The 18,303-nt window shown below is 36.8% G+C and overlaps 1 protein-coding gene across 1 annotated transcript in view; it reads left to right on the forward strand.

Annotated features, from left to right (window-relative positions):
• RORB (RAR related orphan receptor B) overlaps positions 1-10,576 on the forward strand; it is a 149,318-nt gene extending 138,742 nt beyond the window's left edge. Inside the window, exon 10 of the mRNA XM_083817750.1 lies at positions 417-10,576. Coding sequence (XP_083673876.1) covers positions 417-572 — 156 coding nt within the window. The 3' untranslated portion in view covers positions 573-10,576. The remainder of the gene's footprint in view (positions 1-416) is intronic.
• The last annotated feature ends 7,727 nt before the right edge of the window (positions 10,577-18,303 follow it).

Here is an 18,303-nt window from a genome sequence, read left to right on the forward strand (position 1 = left end):
GTAAGTTAAAATCATCACACTAAATGCTTTCATTATATAGAAGAAGTAAGCATTGCTGTTGTACTCTTCTTCTTGGTTTTGTCTTTCCTCGTAGTTCATATTTTGTTCTATCCATTAATTGCTTTATTTGGTACCCTAGAAAGAGTGGGACCACTTCAAAAAAATACCCCTAGAGAAGGTTCCTTGTTAAATACTGTTTTGGCACTTGTCTCAAGTTTCGAGGACAATTGTTTTTAGCCTTTAACTGTACTTGAACAGTGGCCTTATCCAAGGTCTGGATAGGTAGTTTTGATGGAGTTCAGGATATTGCATTCAGTTAACCAAAAAGATACTATATTAATTCACTCTGGAAACTGTAATTTATACTAAATTTATTTCCTCCCTCTTCCTTTTCTTCTTATTTCAATGTCTCACAGTTAATAGCCAAGATACCAACCATTACTGCACTTTGCAACTTGCACGGAGAGAAACTACAGGTATTTAAACAGTCTCATCCAGATATAGTGAACACACTGTTTCCTCCCTTATATAAGGAGCTTTTCAATCCAGACTCAACCACTGGCTGCAAGTGAAGGGGATAATAAAATTTTCACGTAGTCATGGAATGCATCACTGTTAAGACAAAAAGAAATGTTTTCATAATGAACTTATTAAAAATGTCACTACTGCAACACTAGGAATGTTCTGCACTTAATAGAATTATTTTTCACCGCTACAGTTTGAAGAATGTAAATATGCAACTCTGAGTGGGGATGTCCTTTTTCTCTTTTCTTTGTTTACTTTTTTTTTTTAAACTGACAATGAATATAAAATATAGTACACTGGGTGTTACCTTTTTTTTTAATTTTATTTTATTGGGATATGTTTTGGGAGACAACTGTTCGTAGAATTTTATTGTAGATATAAATGAGAATAGAGCAGTACTTTGCAGTATTACTCTTGCTGTTTATTGTTCAAATATAATTTAAGAAAATTCCACTTATTAGACTTGCCTATTTCTATGTTTTTAGATAGTTTAATGCATGTGGAAATTTGTAGCTGTCTTGGAAATTATTGTGCATGTATGAAATACGTATATATATATGTATATGTGCTATATACTCATATATATATATATATATATATATGTATGTATTATATGCATACATGCTGTAGCTTAAAAGTCCCATGCCTACTTTTAAAGGATGCTCAGCTAGGCTGTCATGCATTTCTTGCTCTCCAAGTAATGTATTAGATTTACTTTGGGCAATCACAATTTGCTTTACCAGTCAGAGTTAAATCATCATCTGCCAATGTGTAATGACAAGATCACTCCTGAGACATGTAATGTAGTGCATGTATGCAGTCTGTAGAGGAAACATCAGGAATGTATCAATGGTGCAAAAGCCTTGTCTGGACGATTTTAGTGGAGAGAAGAGAAGCTTTTTCGGAATTCTCCCTGTCACAGGGATACAGCACATATAAAAGTGAACGTTTTAGGATATGATGTCAGTGAAGTGTCTGAAATACAGAATAAAAACATAGACTGTCCCACCCACACATTTTTCTGATTCCACAAAAGATTTTATTTTATATATACTTCTTTGAAAAGTAGTTTCAAGACTTGGCTTGTTTTTTTGCTTAACTCAATGGAAAGACTTAGTGAACTCAGCGAAAACCATAGGAAGCCTAAAACGTAGCTCTGAAGGAGGGAGGGAGGGAGGGAGGAGGAAAGTCAAAGCGAGCAATGGCCATGGTTACAAAGTGAACATAACTATCACTATTTCTGACATAGCCTCATCTAGATGAGACTGATGGTTTCCATTCCACATATAGATATATATATGTTACATGCACATACACTTATGTGTGTATATATATACATATACATCGGGATGATTTTATGCACTCTTCAGGAGGCAAGCAAAAGATTCAGGCTATCTTTTTGTCTCTCTTTGAATTGATTTTATGTGCATTGATTTGTTTGCAAGACCAAAGGCAAACATAGGAGGGAGTTAAGAAACATAGAATGACTACTACAGACCTAAAGTTGGGGATTTATTAATTTTAACTGCAGTCATGATTAACGTATTTGGAGTCTGCCAGAGATAAAAAACATAAACTTTTTGCCTGTGGAAGAACAGGTATTCAGTTCCTGTCACGGCTCTGTCCTTAACATCACTTTTACCTGTTGTGAACTTTTCCTGAGAAGTCTCTTCAGGGGACACCAGCGGAGGAAGTAGAACAGAAATAAGAGGATGCAGAAACAAGTGAAAAAGAAATGAAACAAATGCAGGGTCATAAGCAGATGCATTTCTTTATTTCAAATCACATTGAAGGCAATGCGAGCTGAGGCCTGGTGAGGAGGAGCGTGCTGGCAGGCAGGCTGAAGGCACCACTGTCTACCAGGTCACTCCCAGAGCAGTGCTGCTGGGAGCCCATGGGGACGCAGCTGGGCCTCATGGTGGGTGCAGAAACTTGGCTTGTGGCAGCGATAACTCAAGGCCTCTGGCTTTTCCAGGAGACCACACAGCTCCTGTATCAGTCCAATGCTCCATTTTCTGCATCATCTAGTAATTCAATGCCTATTTCAGGCACACTTGATGTGGTTTCCCCCAGCCCTCCACCAACCAGTTTGCAAGTATACATGCACTGTTTTAGCACTCCGAGACCTGATACAAGAGCAGTTACAATCTCCCAGCTAATAAATATTTAAGTCCATTCCAGCTTATATATATATGTAACCTGCACAAGAAAGTTAGTTGTGCTGAGAAGAATTTTGTTGTGAACATGGCACAATCTTCCAAATTACTTGGTCCTATACAAAATAAATCTTTAAAACACCTTTTTCTTCCACCAAATTCAGAGCATGTTTTCTGACCATTACATTGAAATGTCTTCGGTTAACATAGTAAAACATTGCTCTTGATTCTTCTTTATACCACTTAAACCCTAAGACTGGCATCCTCTTAGAAGGTGATCTATCTGCTTGCAGCCTTTTACATGGCAAATCTGTGAATAGGACTCCAAATTCCACCTCTTTCTAATATCAAAAAAACATAACTAACCATATTTATGCATGGTCAACTTGAACGTATTTGGAAAAAAAAAAAGTCAAGTTAAACTGAATCCCACAGGAGTTCAATTTTAACTGCAGGGGATTCATGTTTTTCTTCTCTTTTTCAATACAAGAACATATCTATCTATCTATCTGTCTATCTATCTATCTATCTATCTATCTATCTCTCTATCTATCTATCTATCTATTTGTTTGAAGTCCTTTATAAACTCATTCTCAGTATAAGTAACATATTCAGCTAAGCCACAGGATATAGAATGTGATAAATATTACTGTTCTTATTGTTGGTAAAAGAAGTTTGTTATGTTTAGAAACAATCCACAATTATGCATTACATCTTGAAAATGTTTTATTCTTTTCAAACAAGCTAATCAGTCTTTAGCTGACATTATGACTTATGTCTTAGGAAGGATGGCAAAATGGAGATCACCAGTGAAAATGACATATTATTTAATAATTATCCATAGGGAATTTCATCCTTAAAGCACTATTCTTAAATCACTGCAACCTCATGATCTCTTCAGTAAGATTTGACCAAATCAGTAAGGTTTACTTACCCTTTTTTAAAGATAAAGAAATGAAGGTAAAGAAGTTAAATGACTTACCAGAAACCACAGAGGTAGCAGTGTGCAGTCTGGGGTGAGAAATCGATTCTCTCCTTTTGTCGTAAAACCATGGAGAATCTGGTATGCAAAAATTCTCATTGTCATCGATAGGCTATAGCCTGTACAAACAATTACAAATATTGCTAAACAAATTATTATCTTAAAATAATGTTAATTATTAACAGCTTGTTCTACTTTTGGTTCTACTTTTATAGAATTTGAGGAACTAATTCTGTTATTTATTTGAGAAACAGAAAATTTTTCTCATACATTATTTATTTGTGCTAATTAGAGCTGATAACATTTATTTAATTTTCTGTGATTTTGGACTGACCACATAGGTCAAGTAGTACTTCTTCTGCCCTTCGTTGACTGAGTATAGAATAACAAAAAAATACCACATGCTAAAGACTGGATTTTTGTTGTCTTTGTTTGTACAAAGTCATTTGTACACAGTTTCAAATTCTCAGTGTTAGATTTTGTATGTTCCAGTTATCCAAGTAAATAACCACAGACCACTCACAAAATGCATTTCAGACAATATTGGTGCAGTGTTTTATTTCTTGTTGGCTTTCATTAGTCTGCAACAATATCTGAAGCCCTTCAATTAAATCTCTAGAACTGGAACTTGTCACACCTGCTCTGTGTAGTAATTGGTTATGTTTATTGATTTTTTTAGTGACAAGCTCTTCACACAGGACACAATTTTTAATGACTGATTAATTCTTGATATTTAACATATTTAAAACATATATTGAATCTTCTAGAATTGCTCTCAGATAATTGAAACACATTGATCTAAATTTTCCTTGGCATCAAGCAGGCAGATGTAGACTGTTATACTGCCACAGAGACTTCACTTTGGTGTAAATGTCACTCTAGCCAGCTCTTTGCATAAAGAATTAATTCCAAGAGTCATATTTTCTTCTAATGGAAAGAATGCTTTAGTGATTGCTAGGGAAAAAAAATAAAAAAGGAAAAAAAGGAAAAAGAAAAACAAACCAACACAAACAAACAGCGTAATAGAAGGCATTTAGTTGAATCAACTAGTTTCCAAAAACAATGTATATTTTAAGATTGCTTTATGATAGGCAGCATTTAGGAATTGATTTGGCATGTTGGCAAGCTCCCTGAGCTATAACTAGGTCCGCTAAAAATGGAGGCATCTCAGCACAGCACAGAAGGTGCTCAACCCCTCACAAAGTCAGACCTTTGATGTTAAGAGGTCCCCTCTGAGCTTTGTGGAGCACAGTCAGATGTCATCATACTTGCTCTTTAATGCTTTTCCTTCACACTTTCTGCTGTTCATTTCTGCTACATTTCACAGGGACCAGTTTATTCTCTCTGTTGTGCCTTGAGCACCAATGCTGTCTCAATGCCTGTGCAAGGTTATGGTGCTCCAGTTGGAGCAGCTACTGGATTTGCCTGTGAATATAAGTTTTATTATACGACTTTCGTTGTTCATTTTCATGGTAGCAGCATGCATAGGTGTACACTTCCTTTTGGGTTAATTTTGCTAGTATTTCTGACATACAAACTTCTACACAAAGAGGATGCAAAGCTGTTCTCACGTGCTGACCCCGCAGCCTCCCACCACTGAGCTGTAGGAGCTGCTCCAAGGCTGCAGCACTCTGCAAAGCAGTCACGCAGCACAGCTAGAGAAGTGCAGCTGATTATTACATTCTCCACTGTCTTTCTCACCCCCCTGTAAAGCTGTGCTACAAAGCACAGATGAAACACATCCAGGCTCCCTGCATCTTCCTTCCCTCTGACTGTGCATTGATTGTGCCATTTCCAGAAGGACCGAGGTCCAGCCTGGAAGCAGATTATTTTCAGAGTCATTGCCTATTAGATATCATAGGAATATAGCACTGCACAATCAGACCAAACTGAAACATGGCACAATCTTTTTTAAGTACATGTGAAATGGAAACCTGAGATGGCTTTCTTCTCCTGACAGTAACAGAGTATACACACCTACCAACCTATCCCAGCACTTTCTGCCTCCACTCTGGAGACTTACTTCTATCTCTGATATCCATTACAAGCAGCATGTTGGAGACCCAGTCCTCTTCTTTCTTTTTTATGTTTCATGCTTTGTAAATGACAATCACTGCTTGATGCAGATATTGCACTGTATGCCACTCAGGGATGTTTCATTATTAAAAATAGCTATATAAGTATAATGGTGATAATAAGGAAGAGAATGCTAGAGGCTTTGAAGGGCACTGGTTGAGCCGCCCAAATGAACACAATCCAGACAAGGCTTTCAAGCCAGTGAAGTAATATTGTTATAAACTGTTATAAACTGAATTCACTGTCAGAGTTTCCTCAGTTTGGTGCAGGATTTACTTAACTTGTTGTTTCACAGTTAGTGGAGCACTACTGACCAGTCAGTTTATGGTGTTAAGTCCTTTTGGAAACAAAATGCAAGCAAGCTTTCTACGAGTTACTGAACTTAGGCAATTGACAAAAGAAAGTGCTGTTTAAAGGTACTGAGTTTAGGTACCGTTAATGTGAGCTCATATTCAGAAATGCTGCAGGCATGTAAGAAGAAAGGCTAAGATGTGGAGTAAATGGTAACGTCAACAATGGCAGCAATGGTTTTGCTGAGCTACCACATGGAGAAATGCCTATACAGATCGAATAGTATAAAATTAAATGCCTAACAGCTGCCCTTTCCTCTCAGGGATACACAATGTCACAGCTACCCCCAAGCCTTTGTAGCAATGCTTCTCCATGACATGACCAGTCCTCTTCTCATCCCAAGGGGAAAAAAAAAAACATCTTAAAACTGCATTGGTGAAAAAACTCCCATTTCCTAGTAATGAGAGATGAGAAATGCACTTCTGCTAATCCCTAACTTTACACTAAATATTTTCGTAGAGCTATCTTTACAAGAACTCATACAAAAAGGTAAATTTCAGTGGATTATCTTGCCAGCCCTTGATTTAATTTAATTTCTCCAAACAATAGGTTTTCCTCAGCTCTAATAATGACCATTGTTGCTATTCTTTTACTGAGTATGTATGAGTTCTGACTCTTTCCATCTTCTGAAATCACTACACCTAGAGATGAGTGGGCAACCACATCAGGAGGTGGAAAGAAGAGGCCAATATCCCTATGCATAAAGGCTTTCATAATAGTATTCTTCACTGACTGTCCCATGGCAACTTTACTTTTAATTTTCAGGTTGCTGGGAGCTATGTCTAAATGACTAAAATTCTTGCTAGCATGATAACTGCCCATTAAAAAGAACAATCTTCTGGCCAAAGAATCTTGCCTCTCTTTTCTTCTCCTTTTACTCTTAGTTCATAATGAATGAGGCCTGGAGTACTGAATGACTCACCTTTGCTCTTTCTGAAAGATGACGTTCACCTGCAGTCTGCAAGGAAGGCTGCATCCAGTAGACAGGAAGCAGGCTCCTTCCTCCTCTTCCTCCCAGCCTCCATGTCCTCATTTAGCTGTACCGTCCCTGCATGTGTTGTCCCTGGAAGTCAGACTTATGGGAATAAACCCTAAATTTACCATCCTAGAAATGGTCTGCAGTAGACCACTTAACCAAAAGAACCAATCGTATATGCAGTCTAAACTGCAGACAAAAGCTCTTGTGATGTAAAATTTCTCCAGTGGTAACTCATGGATCAGTAACTCACTTAAAAAGGCAGCCCAAATGTTCAGTGACATAATGGATGTGTCAGTGTTGTGTAAACAATCCTTCCATTTTGCGTGTGCTGACAGAATAAAGCAATGCACAAAATGCTCTGGGAAAGGAAGGTTATTTCCTGGGTGTTACGGCAGGCAGTGAGGGTAATATTGCTTACAGTGAGTTCAGTAACACAATGTACTACATTTGCATAATTCCATCATCCTCACAGTTCAAGCACAGTACATAGGAGGAGAAAGAAAACATCATTGGATATAGCAGCAATAAATAAATTATAAGTGTTTCTTTGTAATTGTACATGCAGAAAATGTTTGCTTTGCACGTCGTCTTCTGTAGAATAACATAAAGAAAAAATCATCTAATGTAGATATCACAATGTTTTTGTGTATTTGTTGGAATTGTTGGGTGGAGCTGCTAATTTGTGATCGAAGATACTGCTGTTGGAAAAAAATGTATGTGCTTCAAGAAAAGGCTGAGACCCTTGTTTATGGCTATACATTGGCAACAGTAAAGTATGTTCAATATAAAACTCTTTCTGGATAGAATGAAAGAATTGTCTCCTAATTTTCAATATTGTGATCACGTTGGTCCCTTATTATTTGACCAACGAATAACTGACTGCACGGAAAAACAAGCAGGGCCAGATGGGCAACCGCAAAGAACAGGCTTTACCTTGAAGACTGTTTCAGACAAAACCAGCTTATTTAAAATAAAAATAAATAAATAAATAAATAAATAAAAATAATAAATGAAAAAAGCACTTATACTTGTCTTGATTAGACACACAGCTTAATAAGTCAAAGTTACTACATTAGGCTGTCAGCTTCTATGGGGATTCAGATTCAGATGCACTACAGTTGTGTTTTTTTAATGTGTCACTTCAATGTCAGAATCAGGCAAAAAAGGTGTTTTGTTGTTAATCAGAAATGTTAATAATATGTTACCCTATGAAGTGTGGACTACATATTCTCGTGCAGTAGACAGGGATTTATTCATAGACTTATTCTTAAAATTCACGGAGTATCATAGCAAGTGAACTAGTGGTGGTAGTCTTTGCCTCATGCATGACTGCAATGTGTCCTTTGGTAGGCTACAGGGAGTGAGCGGCTCTGTGATTGTACTTCTGGCCACAAATAAAGCACAACAGAATTCTAAGTAAGCACCCAGATAAATCAAGCACATGGGGTGTTTTGAGATTTATGCTAATCGCTGTGAGATAATTCCCATGTTAAACTAATTACTCCAGATGTAATGAATGGATGGTATAAATTAAGAATCAGAATAGCAACAAATCCCTTATTTTACAACTGCACTGTCTGCCTCATCTGATTAACACTAAAGAAAGTTACTTAAAAACTAAACAAACAAAACAAGAGAGAAACCTGAGTATGTATTGTAGAAATGTAGAAGACAAATAAAATATTTTTTCAAATGTAATTACTTTTAATATATGCTTGTGGAAGGTCTAATACTATGTATGCTGTCTCTGTAATTTTTGCTGTATATAACTGGGGACAGTGAATACACTGATTTTTTCTATGTCTCTGTTTAAGCATAAGAGTTTGTAATGATTTTTTTTAAAGAGGAAAAACATCAAAGAGCAAATTATGTAATTGTTTCCTATAAGTGTATTGTACTCTTCAGTTTTTATGGAAACTGATTGTAATAGATAAAGCCTTTTGACCAGCCGTTGATGTTTAGTGTATACTTCTGTTTGTAATGGGGAACAAAAAAAAAAAAAAAAGATGGGGCTGTCAATCAAACCTGCTCCCACTGAGTCTGTACAGTGAGAATTGTATTAATACCTACAGACTGCATTTGACTAATAAGAAAGGTTGATTAAGCTAATAATGTTTCCTTACAGCATATGGCTTTTATGAATTCTTCTGGCATGGATTATATTAGTAGAAACATTTTTTCTTTTCAATGAGCAAAATATTTTTATATGCTTTTCTTATTCAAATCTGAGGTCAGGTCACTCACTAGCTGTAATCTGAAGCCATAACTGACCTTCACCAAATACCTGTTTTAAAAATCATAATAGAAAATGAAATTATGTCCAATTCATCAGCAGCTATAATAACACAGGCAGGAGCATAAATAACACAAAAATTATTTGGATGCTTTTCCTGCATCCCAATGTGACTTTAATGGCTAGTATTTTCTGATTACCAATTTATAAAAAACAAAAAAAGAAAAAAAAAGAAAAAAACATAATTAAAATAGATATTTAGATTTAAATGAAGCTTTCTAATATTTTTGAAATATTCCTGCAAATGCTTCCTTGCTTTTAGGATTATGAGAGAAACTGTTTTTTCATATACTTCCCACTTTCAAATATGTAATTTTTTTTATTCTATTTCCAGTTCATTTTGTTAGAGTCAAATGAGATGCTAAGACCCAGATCTCCAAGCCCTAAGCTGTTTGGTGCTTGGCTGTAGCTACATAGTTGTAAATCAATTTGATTTGATTTGGGAGGGAGGGATGGGGAGGGTGTGCTACTTGAGGAGTATGCTTACCACTGTTGGTAACGCACAAGAGTTGCATTGTCTGACAAGACATATGTTAAAAACAATAACAACAACAACAATAAAATAAAAATAATGCTCAGAATGAATCATTCTGAAAAGCTGAATGAAAATTCCTTTCTAAAATCAAATTCCTCACAGAGTTAACAGTGGGTTGGTTTTTTGTTTTGTTTTGTTTTATTTTGTTTTGTTTTTTCCTGAAGCTCAATTGTATAGTAATTATGATATATCTTAACCGGCTTGTAGATTGAAAAAGCAAAACCACATATGAGCAATGATTTGCTGGGTAAAAATCTTGTTTAATTGAAATCAGTGGCAAAACCCCCATTGATTTCTGTGGAGCCAGGAGTTCATCCAGCATTTCTACATCTGCAGTTTTCTTCTGATCTTTATCCCTTGTTTAATATAACTGACCTAATTTATGTGTAAGTGAGTAAAACTACAGCCTGATTCATTTAGAAAGTGACCATTGAGGTTTTTATTTTTTATCATGAATTTCCTAGGACCAGCATCCCTGTCAAATGAAAAGGTTCTATATTACTTTAGAATGTAATAGATTTTGTCTTATTTTATGTCCTGTAAATTATTAGTTCAATACTGTTAGCATTCCATAATAATGCACACATGATTTTTGAATGTTTTCTGTAAATGACAATCAATGTTGAAGTTCCTTTCTTTAATGCTGAAGAAAATTAAAAAAAAATGCATAAGAAAAAAACTGGTTTGTTACTTTTCTCCCCCTTCCTTTGAATCACCTGGATCCACCAGGAAGAAGTACTGTGTATGCATTTTCAAATGACAATAGTAAAAATAAAAACCTAAACATAAAGAGTCTATACTTATTTTCATGATTTCTCTTGACCTATTGAATTAAGTATCGCATGTTTTTCCATCAATGCACCAAAAGTGGATCTGCTTTGCAATTTAAATTATAGCTGCAACTTTTGAATATGCAAATTGTTAGATTTATTCATTTATTTCTCTATTTAATTTAAGGAAAGCCTCAGCTACTAGAAGAGCAAAAGACTTAAAGCTAGAGATGCTTGAATTAAGGCAAACTGCACAATGTAACAACAGGTTATCTAACTGAAAATAAGATACTGTATTTAAAAGAAATGACAAATGTATATATATTAATTTTGTGTATTTCTAATAGTAATTGATAGCAGAAGATGAAACAGAAAGTGCTAGCTGTTAAAGCTAAAGATAATACCTTTCAAATATACTATTATCTCATTTTTAGGAGTTTAAATGTAAAGCAGAAGAAAATTTAGAAGACAGTGTCTAAGACCTGATTTTGCAAACTGTTAAGCATACACTTAAAACCAGCTATATGTTTAAATATTCCTTAAATCACGATGCCAGAATGCAAGTTTGGGTTCTGAGAAGCAGTAAGTACATCTTAGCATAATTAGATTTTCAAGTCCTAGAGATTTAAGACTCATCCAGAGATTTTGTACCCATCTGAAATTATTTCAGATAAATCTAATAATGACTTCACGTATAACCATCTATGTTTCAGACATCATGAAGTGTGAACAGTTTTCTAGCCATATGAAATTAATGGATTATTGCATTTACATGTTCCAAAACACAGAACTCTATAAGTATGCTGCTGGTATTTGAATAACCACTGTGGTAGTGTCACAGGTGTTTATTTTATAATAACCTGTATTTTTTTCAGTTAGAAAATCAGAAACAATGTAGTTTAAATCAGTATTAGTAGATACTGGTGTAGCTCATATTTTCTTACTGTTTGGTTGTCTATGATATTTTAGACTATCTTATCTTTCTAGTGAGCCTAGGAAGAAAAGTTTTAGTAAAATATTTTCTTTTCCTGAGAGACAGAAACAAACTTTCATAGGTACTGACTGGCAAATAGTGCAGTGATGGACATTTTGTGAGGAAACAATATTTGTAATTAGAACATTATTTTGAAATGCAGTTATATGAAAGTCTTTCAGGGCATGGCTCACTACTCTGTCATGTCAGTTCAATAACTCCATTGTCCAGGCCATGTAACTCCATAAATAGATCTGTTTATACATGCATGAACCATCTATTTTATACATTTTGTAAATTACAGCTTCTGAAACATAGATGATGATACTGATTAATATAAACTTTCAGGAAAGAAAACAGTGAAATGCTTTAGATAATACAACATGAAATAACAATCACTGTCTGTCCCAGAAGGATTATACACTTACAAGTGCTCACTTAATTACATGCTCATGCAAATGTCTGGATCATCAGGTGATAACTTACCATGTACTTTAAACACCATCTTCATTACAGGAACTGTCTCATGAAATGTGATAAACAACTCAAAAATAGTCCAGCATCTTTACTGGGCAAATGAAAATAATTTAAAAAAAAAAAAAAATCCTTTGAAATCTGGATTGACGGTGGTTTGGGGAGGACAAAGACTGATTTGTTCTGATATAGGGGCTCTGAACCCAGAAGGGTTTTATTTCAATTATATTGAACATGCTGCCCAGGGAGGTTGTGGAGTCTTCTTCCATGGAGATATTCAAGGCCTGTCTGGATGCCTACCTGGGCAACCAGATCTCTGGGCAACCCTGCTTTGGCGGGAGCTTGGACCCATTGATCTCTTGAGGTCCCTTCCAACCCCTACAATTCTGTGATCCTGTGAACAGGCTAATAAAAAAATAATAATAATAAAAATAAATTAAAAAAAATTTACTTCCCCCCACAGATATTCATTAAAACTGTTTAGCTATGATTCTCAAAAAGTCAGAGCAAATCTTTGATATGGATGTTCTATCTGTAAGGAATCAATTGAACAGAAGGGAGTGTTGGTCTCGCTTGCATTGCTCATGGACCTCCTCCGTGGACTTGCTGCACCTCCACATGCTGCTCCTCAAGGTCTCAGGTCTCTTCTAGCTCTCCCCAGCACATGGACACTTTGGATAATCTAGGACAACAGCATGAAACTACATGGTGGTGTTTAGGTGTTCATATAGACAGTTTAGTTGTGTAACATGCATACTTCATACGGAAGCCTAGAATTTTGCATGTATAAAAGTAAATAGATCAAGTACCAGCTGTGATTTAGAAATAATTGTTGTGATTTCCCTTCAAAATTGCCACAAAAGCAAATGCAGTACTGAGCTTAAGAGATTACTTCCACGATCAGCAGATTCAGTCCAGCCCTGATAATGTATACACTGCTTCCATTTCAACTAATTAACCAATAGCAATTTTGTGCAAATGCTGAGCTTGTCTGGAATTTCTTCAGATTAAGGAAAACCTTTATCAGAGGGCTTTATCAGGGGCTGTATCCTCTATCCCCTCCTGTTTTCTTATATTTTGGAATTCAAAAATGCATTCAGTTACAGTGAAAGAGCCATGAAAATTGCAATAGCAGTTGATTGGCTTTGCAACACTCCTCTGAATGACTCTGTAATGGACATAGGCCAGGTTTAGCATATACTTTGCTTTCTTGTGACTGCTGAAGACCGAGCACTGTGAAGTTTTCAGCTGTGAAGTCTTAGTAAACATATTTTGGAGTTACTCACCAATAAAAATTTCCTGTCAGGTTAAAAGTCAGATTTCTCATTCACTGAGCTTGTAGTTGATCCTCTATGTTTCTCTTGAGGCAATGCAACACACTCAGTATCACTATGTTATCAAATGGGAGGTAAGAAGGCTGGTGTGAAGGTAATGATGTGAGGAGAGAGCTCATCCTATCTTCACCTTCTTTAAATGGCCACGCTGTCCTAATCAACATGCTCACCTTCTTGCTACAAAAGAAATTTAATTTTTTCTTCCAGGTTACAAAATAGTTTTGTGCACAGTGCTTCCTACTAGGTGTCTCTGGAGCCACTCCCAGCAGTTGTGCAGGGTAATACAGGATTTCTCACTTTTGTTCAGTGGTCTTTGTATTTGCCTGCTACAAATACTGAACTGTATGGCTTGCACTGCAGGGCAATTCAACAAGGGAAGTACATTTCAGGGGCACTCCACTATTTCTGTCCCTTAGAAAGGTTCTTTGCCATTATTCCTTCTCTTCTCTACCCTCCCTGCCATATAACAGAGGCGAGGTTGAAGGCCATGCTTTTAAGGAGTCCCAGTAGAGTCCAAGGCATTAGCTTGTGTGTAGCTTTTAAGCTCATACCCTATCCAAAGAAATCAATACCTCTTCCATGTGCTTAAAGCTAGTCATGTGCTTAAGTAACCATCTAAATAGAGCTATCCCAGCAGCTTGAGGGAGTGCAGAATATTTTACCAGCCAAAACCTATACAGAAAGAAATTGTTACTTTAATTAATTAATTTTTTTCTCTTCATGAACTAAATCATAATAATATTATACAGCTAATTGCGAGTCCTACTGAAAATAATGAGAACAACAGCAAATTTAAGCAGCATGTTTTGGGCACACTAGTTGTGATCATTGATTACTCCTGTCATTTTAGGCAAGCAGATGACTTGGCATCTGCACATCTGTTTATCTATTTCTTGGCACTTTTGAGGTATATGTACTCTCTTCATCTTTACCGTAAGGTTTCCAGATGTTATCAAATCAGTCTGTATTGTCTTGGCAAAGTCTGCATTGTTCTCTTGCTGCCATCTGTGATACTAATGAAATCCACTCTGCTGCTCTCTGAGGTGAGTTATTATTCCAATGTCCCAGAGTGGCTTGCTCTGTGCAAGTCAGTCTGAACTGTAACAAAATTTCAGTCTTTAACGGGAAAATTCTGCAATCCTATCATATCACTGAAAAGCACCCTGAAAAGCTGTAGCTGTTTGTAAATCTGGATGTAAAGCTATCACTCTTAACCTTCAACACTGCATGCAAAAAGATATCCGTTTCTACTGAATTCACACCATTTATATTTTCTCCAGAAAGTAGTAAAGCATAGGTATCATGCCTTTTACAAGTGACTCAGTGGCTTCTAAACATCACTGAACTAAACCAATAGATTTTAAAATCCTTGTGTGGAATGGGAAAGTCAAATTTGTTATTTTCATTTTAGTTCAAAAACATTCAGTGAGTGCAATCAAATAAGCTTTGCATTTTCAAAGGTGTATTCAGCCCCTAGAAAAAGATATTGTCCAGCAAAAGCTGTTTAAGATAATATATGACAGATGTTAATAAAAACATATAATCAAAAAGAGTAAAAAATGTATTAGGTTTAGTGTTCTTTCAATTAAAAATGTATATTTTCCTGTAGACACAGTTTTCGTGTGAGGAATATTGCTATAAAAGGAAAAAAAAAAAATATTAACCTGAAACATTTTTTCATTAAATTTAAAAGAAACTAGTACCTTTACGATATTCTATGGAAACACTAAGAATCGGAACAAACACCACAGGAGGCTGATAACAGAAGTTCCCCTTAAACTTCCTCAGTCATTTAATGGTTGCACAGAATTCAGAGTATATTATCAAATGTGACCAAAAATGCATCTATCAAGTGCTTGTATCAACAGCACAGGGAATAACATTAATTTTTCTATTTTAAATTTACAGACCTCAATTTAGTGCCACTTGAACTGGTCTCTAATAGGAGAGTCTGAGGCATTAAAAGCTTATGTCATTATCTATTTAGGCTGTTTCCCAAGATATTTGCTTTCCAGTGCTGTGTTGAACTTGGACCTCTGCTTGAGCTACTCTAACGTTCTTTCCGATGCAAGGCAGTGTTGGAACATATGGAGTCCTTGACACACTGCCCTCTATTGGAAAGATCAACTATTTGTAAAAGTATTTCATCCTGCCTGCAGCAGAGAGGTGCACACAGGAGTACTGCCTGCATCTGACTGATCTGACTGATCTGTTTTGTTCCATTTGAAATTATATTTTTCCTGTGTTAAGGAGACAAAATACTCTTTCAATCACATGATTCAAATGCAACCAGCACACTATTGTTAAATAGAGTTTTTTAAAAATTTAACTATTTACTTAATGGTCAAAAGGATTTCCTTAGAAAATATTTTTAAGAAAAATAGAAGCACATGAAACAAGGAAGGTTTTACATATTTGATAGTCAGGAGTGCTCTTTTTATAGATGTTTTAACCCATAGTTACTCTACTGAAACCAGCAGCAGTGGTGGAACTGAAGGCAGAAAATCACTGTACAAGCATAAAATTTACTTAAATAGAGATATACATAAACTACATATTTGCAGGTGTAAAGTAAAATAATGACAGGCCAGAAATATTTAAAGATGCTACCAAGCTCTCAGGATTTCCTACATAGATTGAGTCTGTTTAAGCTCAAAAAACTCCTACAGAAATCCAGATTCCAGGCACTGGCTTCACAAACCCAACTGCTGTACAAAAGAACCCCTTTGTCTCATGAAAATTGTTAACTGAATTTTGTTTCTTGTCTTCCTTTGGCCAAACAGCTTGCAGATTGGTATGAGGCCAAGAAAACATTCAGAGCAGGTGGGAAACTTTCTCTCTCATTATCTTTCATCATTACATATGCTAGTCCTTTGTCACTGGTCTTAGTTATTGAGAACTCCAGCTTAAAGAGAAATTTCCAGCCCCAAAGTGATAGAATCACAGAATCACAGAATAGCCGAGGTTCCAAGGAAGGAACCTTGAAAGATCATCAGGTTCGATATTTCATAGGAAAAAGAAGCCTAGATGAGATTATCTAGCAACCTGTACAATTGCATCTTAAAAACCTCCAGTGATAATGATTCTACCACATCCAGTGATTGGTTGTTCTCACTGTACAGAATTTCTTATATCCAGATGCAACCTCTCCTAGTGCAGCTTGTACCTGTTGCCCCTTGCCTTCTCCATGTGGCTCTTCATGATGAACACCTCTGTTCAGTTTGTAGCCACCCTTTAACTGTTGAAATGCTGTGATAAGGTCCCCCAACCCATCTCTTCTCCAGGGTGAAAAGATCTAACTCCTTTAGTCTTTCTTTCACAGGATTACCAGCACTTCAATCTTCTTCACGGCTCTCTTTTGGACCTTCTCCAGCCTGCCCACATCTTTTTTGTATAGTGGGGACCAGAACTAGACACAGTACCCTGGGTGCTGCCTGACAAGCACCAAGTAGGGTCAGGTGGTCACATCTCTGTCTCTGCTAGTAATGCCACTGCAGATGCAGTCCAGGATCTGATTTGTCTCCACTGCTTCTCCATTGCAATGCAATGCCAACTCATGTTCAGTTTGCTGTCCACCAGGACTGCCAGGTCTCTTTCAACAAGGCTGCTCCTGACACCACACAGATCATTTTGCCCTTTTTAGGGCAATCATGATGCTAACCAACTAGATATGGCCATAATGAAATGGATCATGTGTTCCTGCAAAATCTTGTGTATGTCTGAATTCATTTCAACACGCAGAGTTGTTTGGAGAGCTGCTCTGCTGAAATTTGCTGAGGAGAAATAGATAATGCAGTGAAAATACCAAGTTTCTATAAGAAATGTCTGACATAGGGAGTAAGGTCCCTACAGGACATTATAGGGTCGCATTATAATAGGGAGTAATATTAGAAAAATATGGAAGAGGTGAATCAGTGTGAAGGTGCTGCCAAGCTATCAAGTGGGAGTAGATGCAGGTGAGTATTTGAAAAGTTGATCTCCCACATGTGTTATAAAAAAGGCCTGGAGCAAGCATTGCTGCTTGATAGGAAACAGTAGGCTTTGGGAAGCTGTTTTTTGTTTATTGCTGAAAAAGAGAGAGGCCTGAGAGGTGAACATTTTCCATTTTCTTTATCCTTCTTAACAAAAGCCAACTAATGATAGGACAAGGGACATTGCCTTAAACTAAAAGAGGATAGATTTAGATTAGACATTAGGAGGAAATTCTTCACTGTAAGGGTAGTGAGGCACTGGCACAGGCTGCCCAGAGAAGCTGTGGATGCCCCATCCCTGGAGGAGTTCAAGGCCAGGCTGGATGGGGACTTGGCCAACCTGATCTAGTGGGTGGCATCCCTGCCCATGGCATGGGGGTTGGAGTTAGACGATCTTTAAGGTCCCTTCCAACCCAAGCCAGTTTATGATTCTATGATTCTATGATACTGCACAGTGACACATTCTGACTATGCCACAGTATCATCTCTCTGTAAGGTAGGACTCCTAAGGAAGAGCTAACAGCATTGCTCACCTTCTGGACTTGCATTCAACTCACAGAGTGAGCAGCATTTGTCTCCCTTCCCCTGGTAAGACTCAGCCTTAAAAAAATACTCGCCAGAATTGCCCACCCTCTCACTGGAAAAGATGAATCACATTTTTTGGACCGTTTTGTCCCAAGGGGCTTTTCATAGTTCTCTGTAATTGTAACATTATAATTACATCTCTGGTTCTTCTCTTCTGGTGAAGAAAGCTACAGGGATTTAGGTTTTCACCGATCCCCAGCATCCACTCCACTCCTTTGCTGGGTGTGGAGACAGTGGGAAAGGTGGCAGTGAATGCATGCTGGTCCTTACACCATGTGGTTCACAGGTTAAAGCATTAA

This window comes from Anser anser, assembly GCF_964211835.1.
Source record: "Anser anser genome assembly, chromosome: Z".
Taxonomy (NCBI): Eukaryota; Metazoa; Chordata; class Aves; order Anseriformes; family Anatidae; genus Anser; species Anser anser.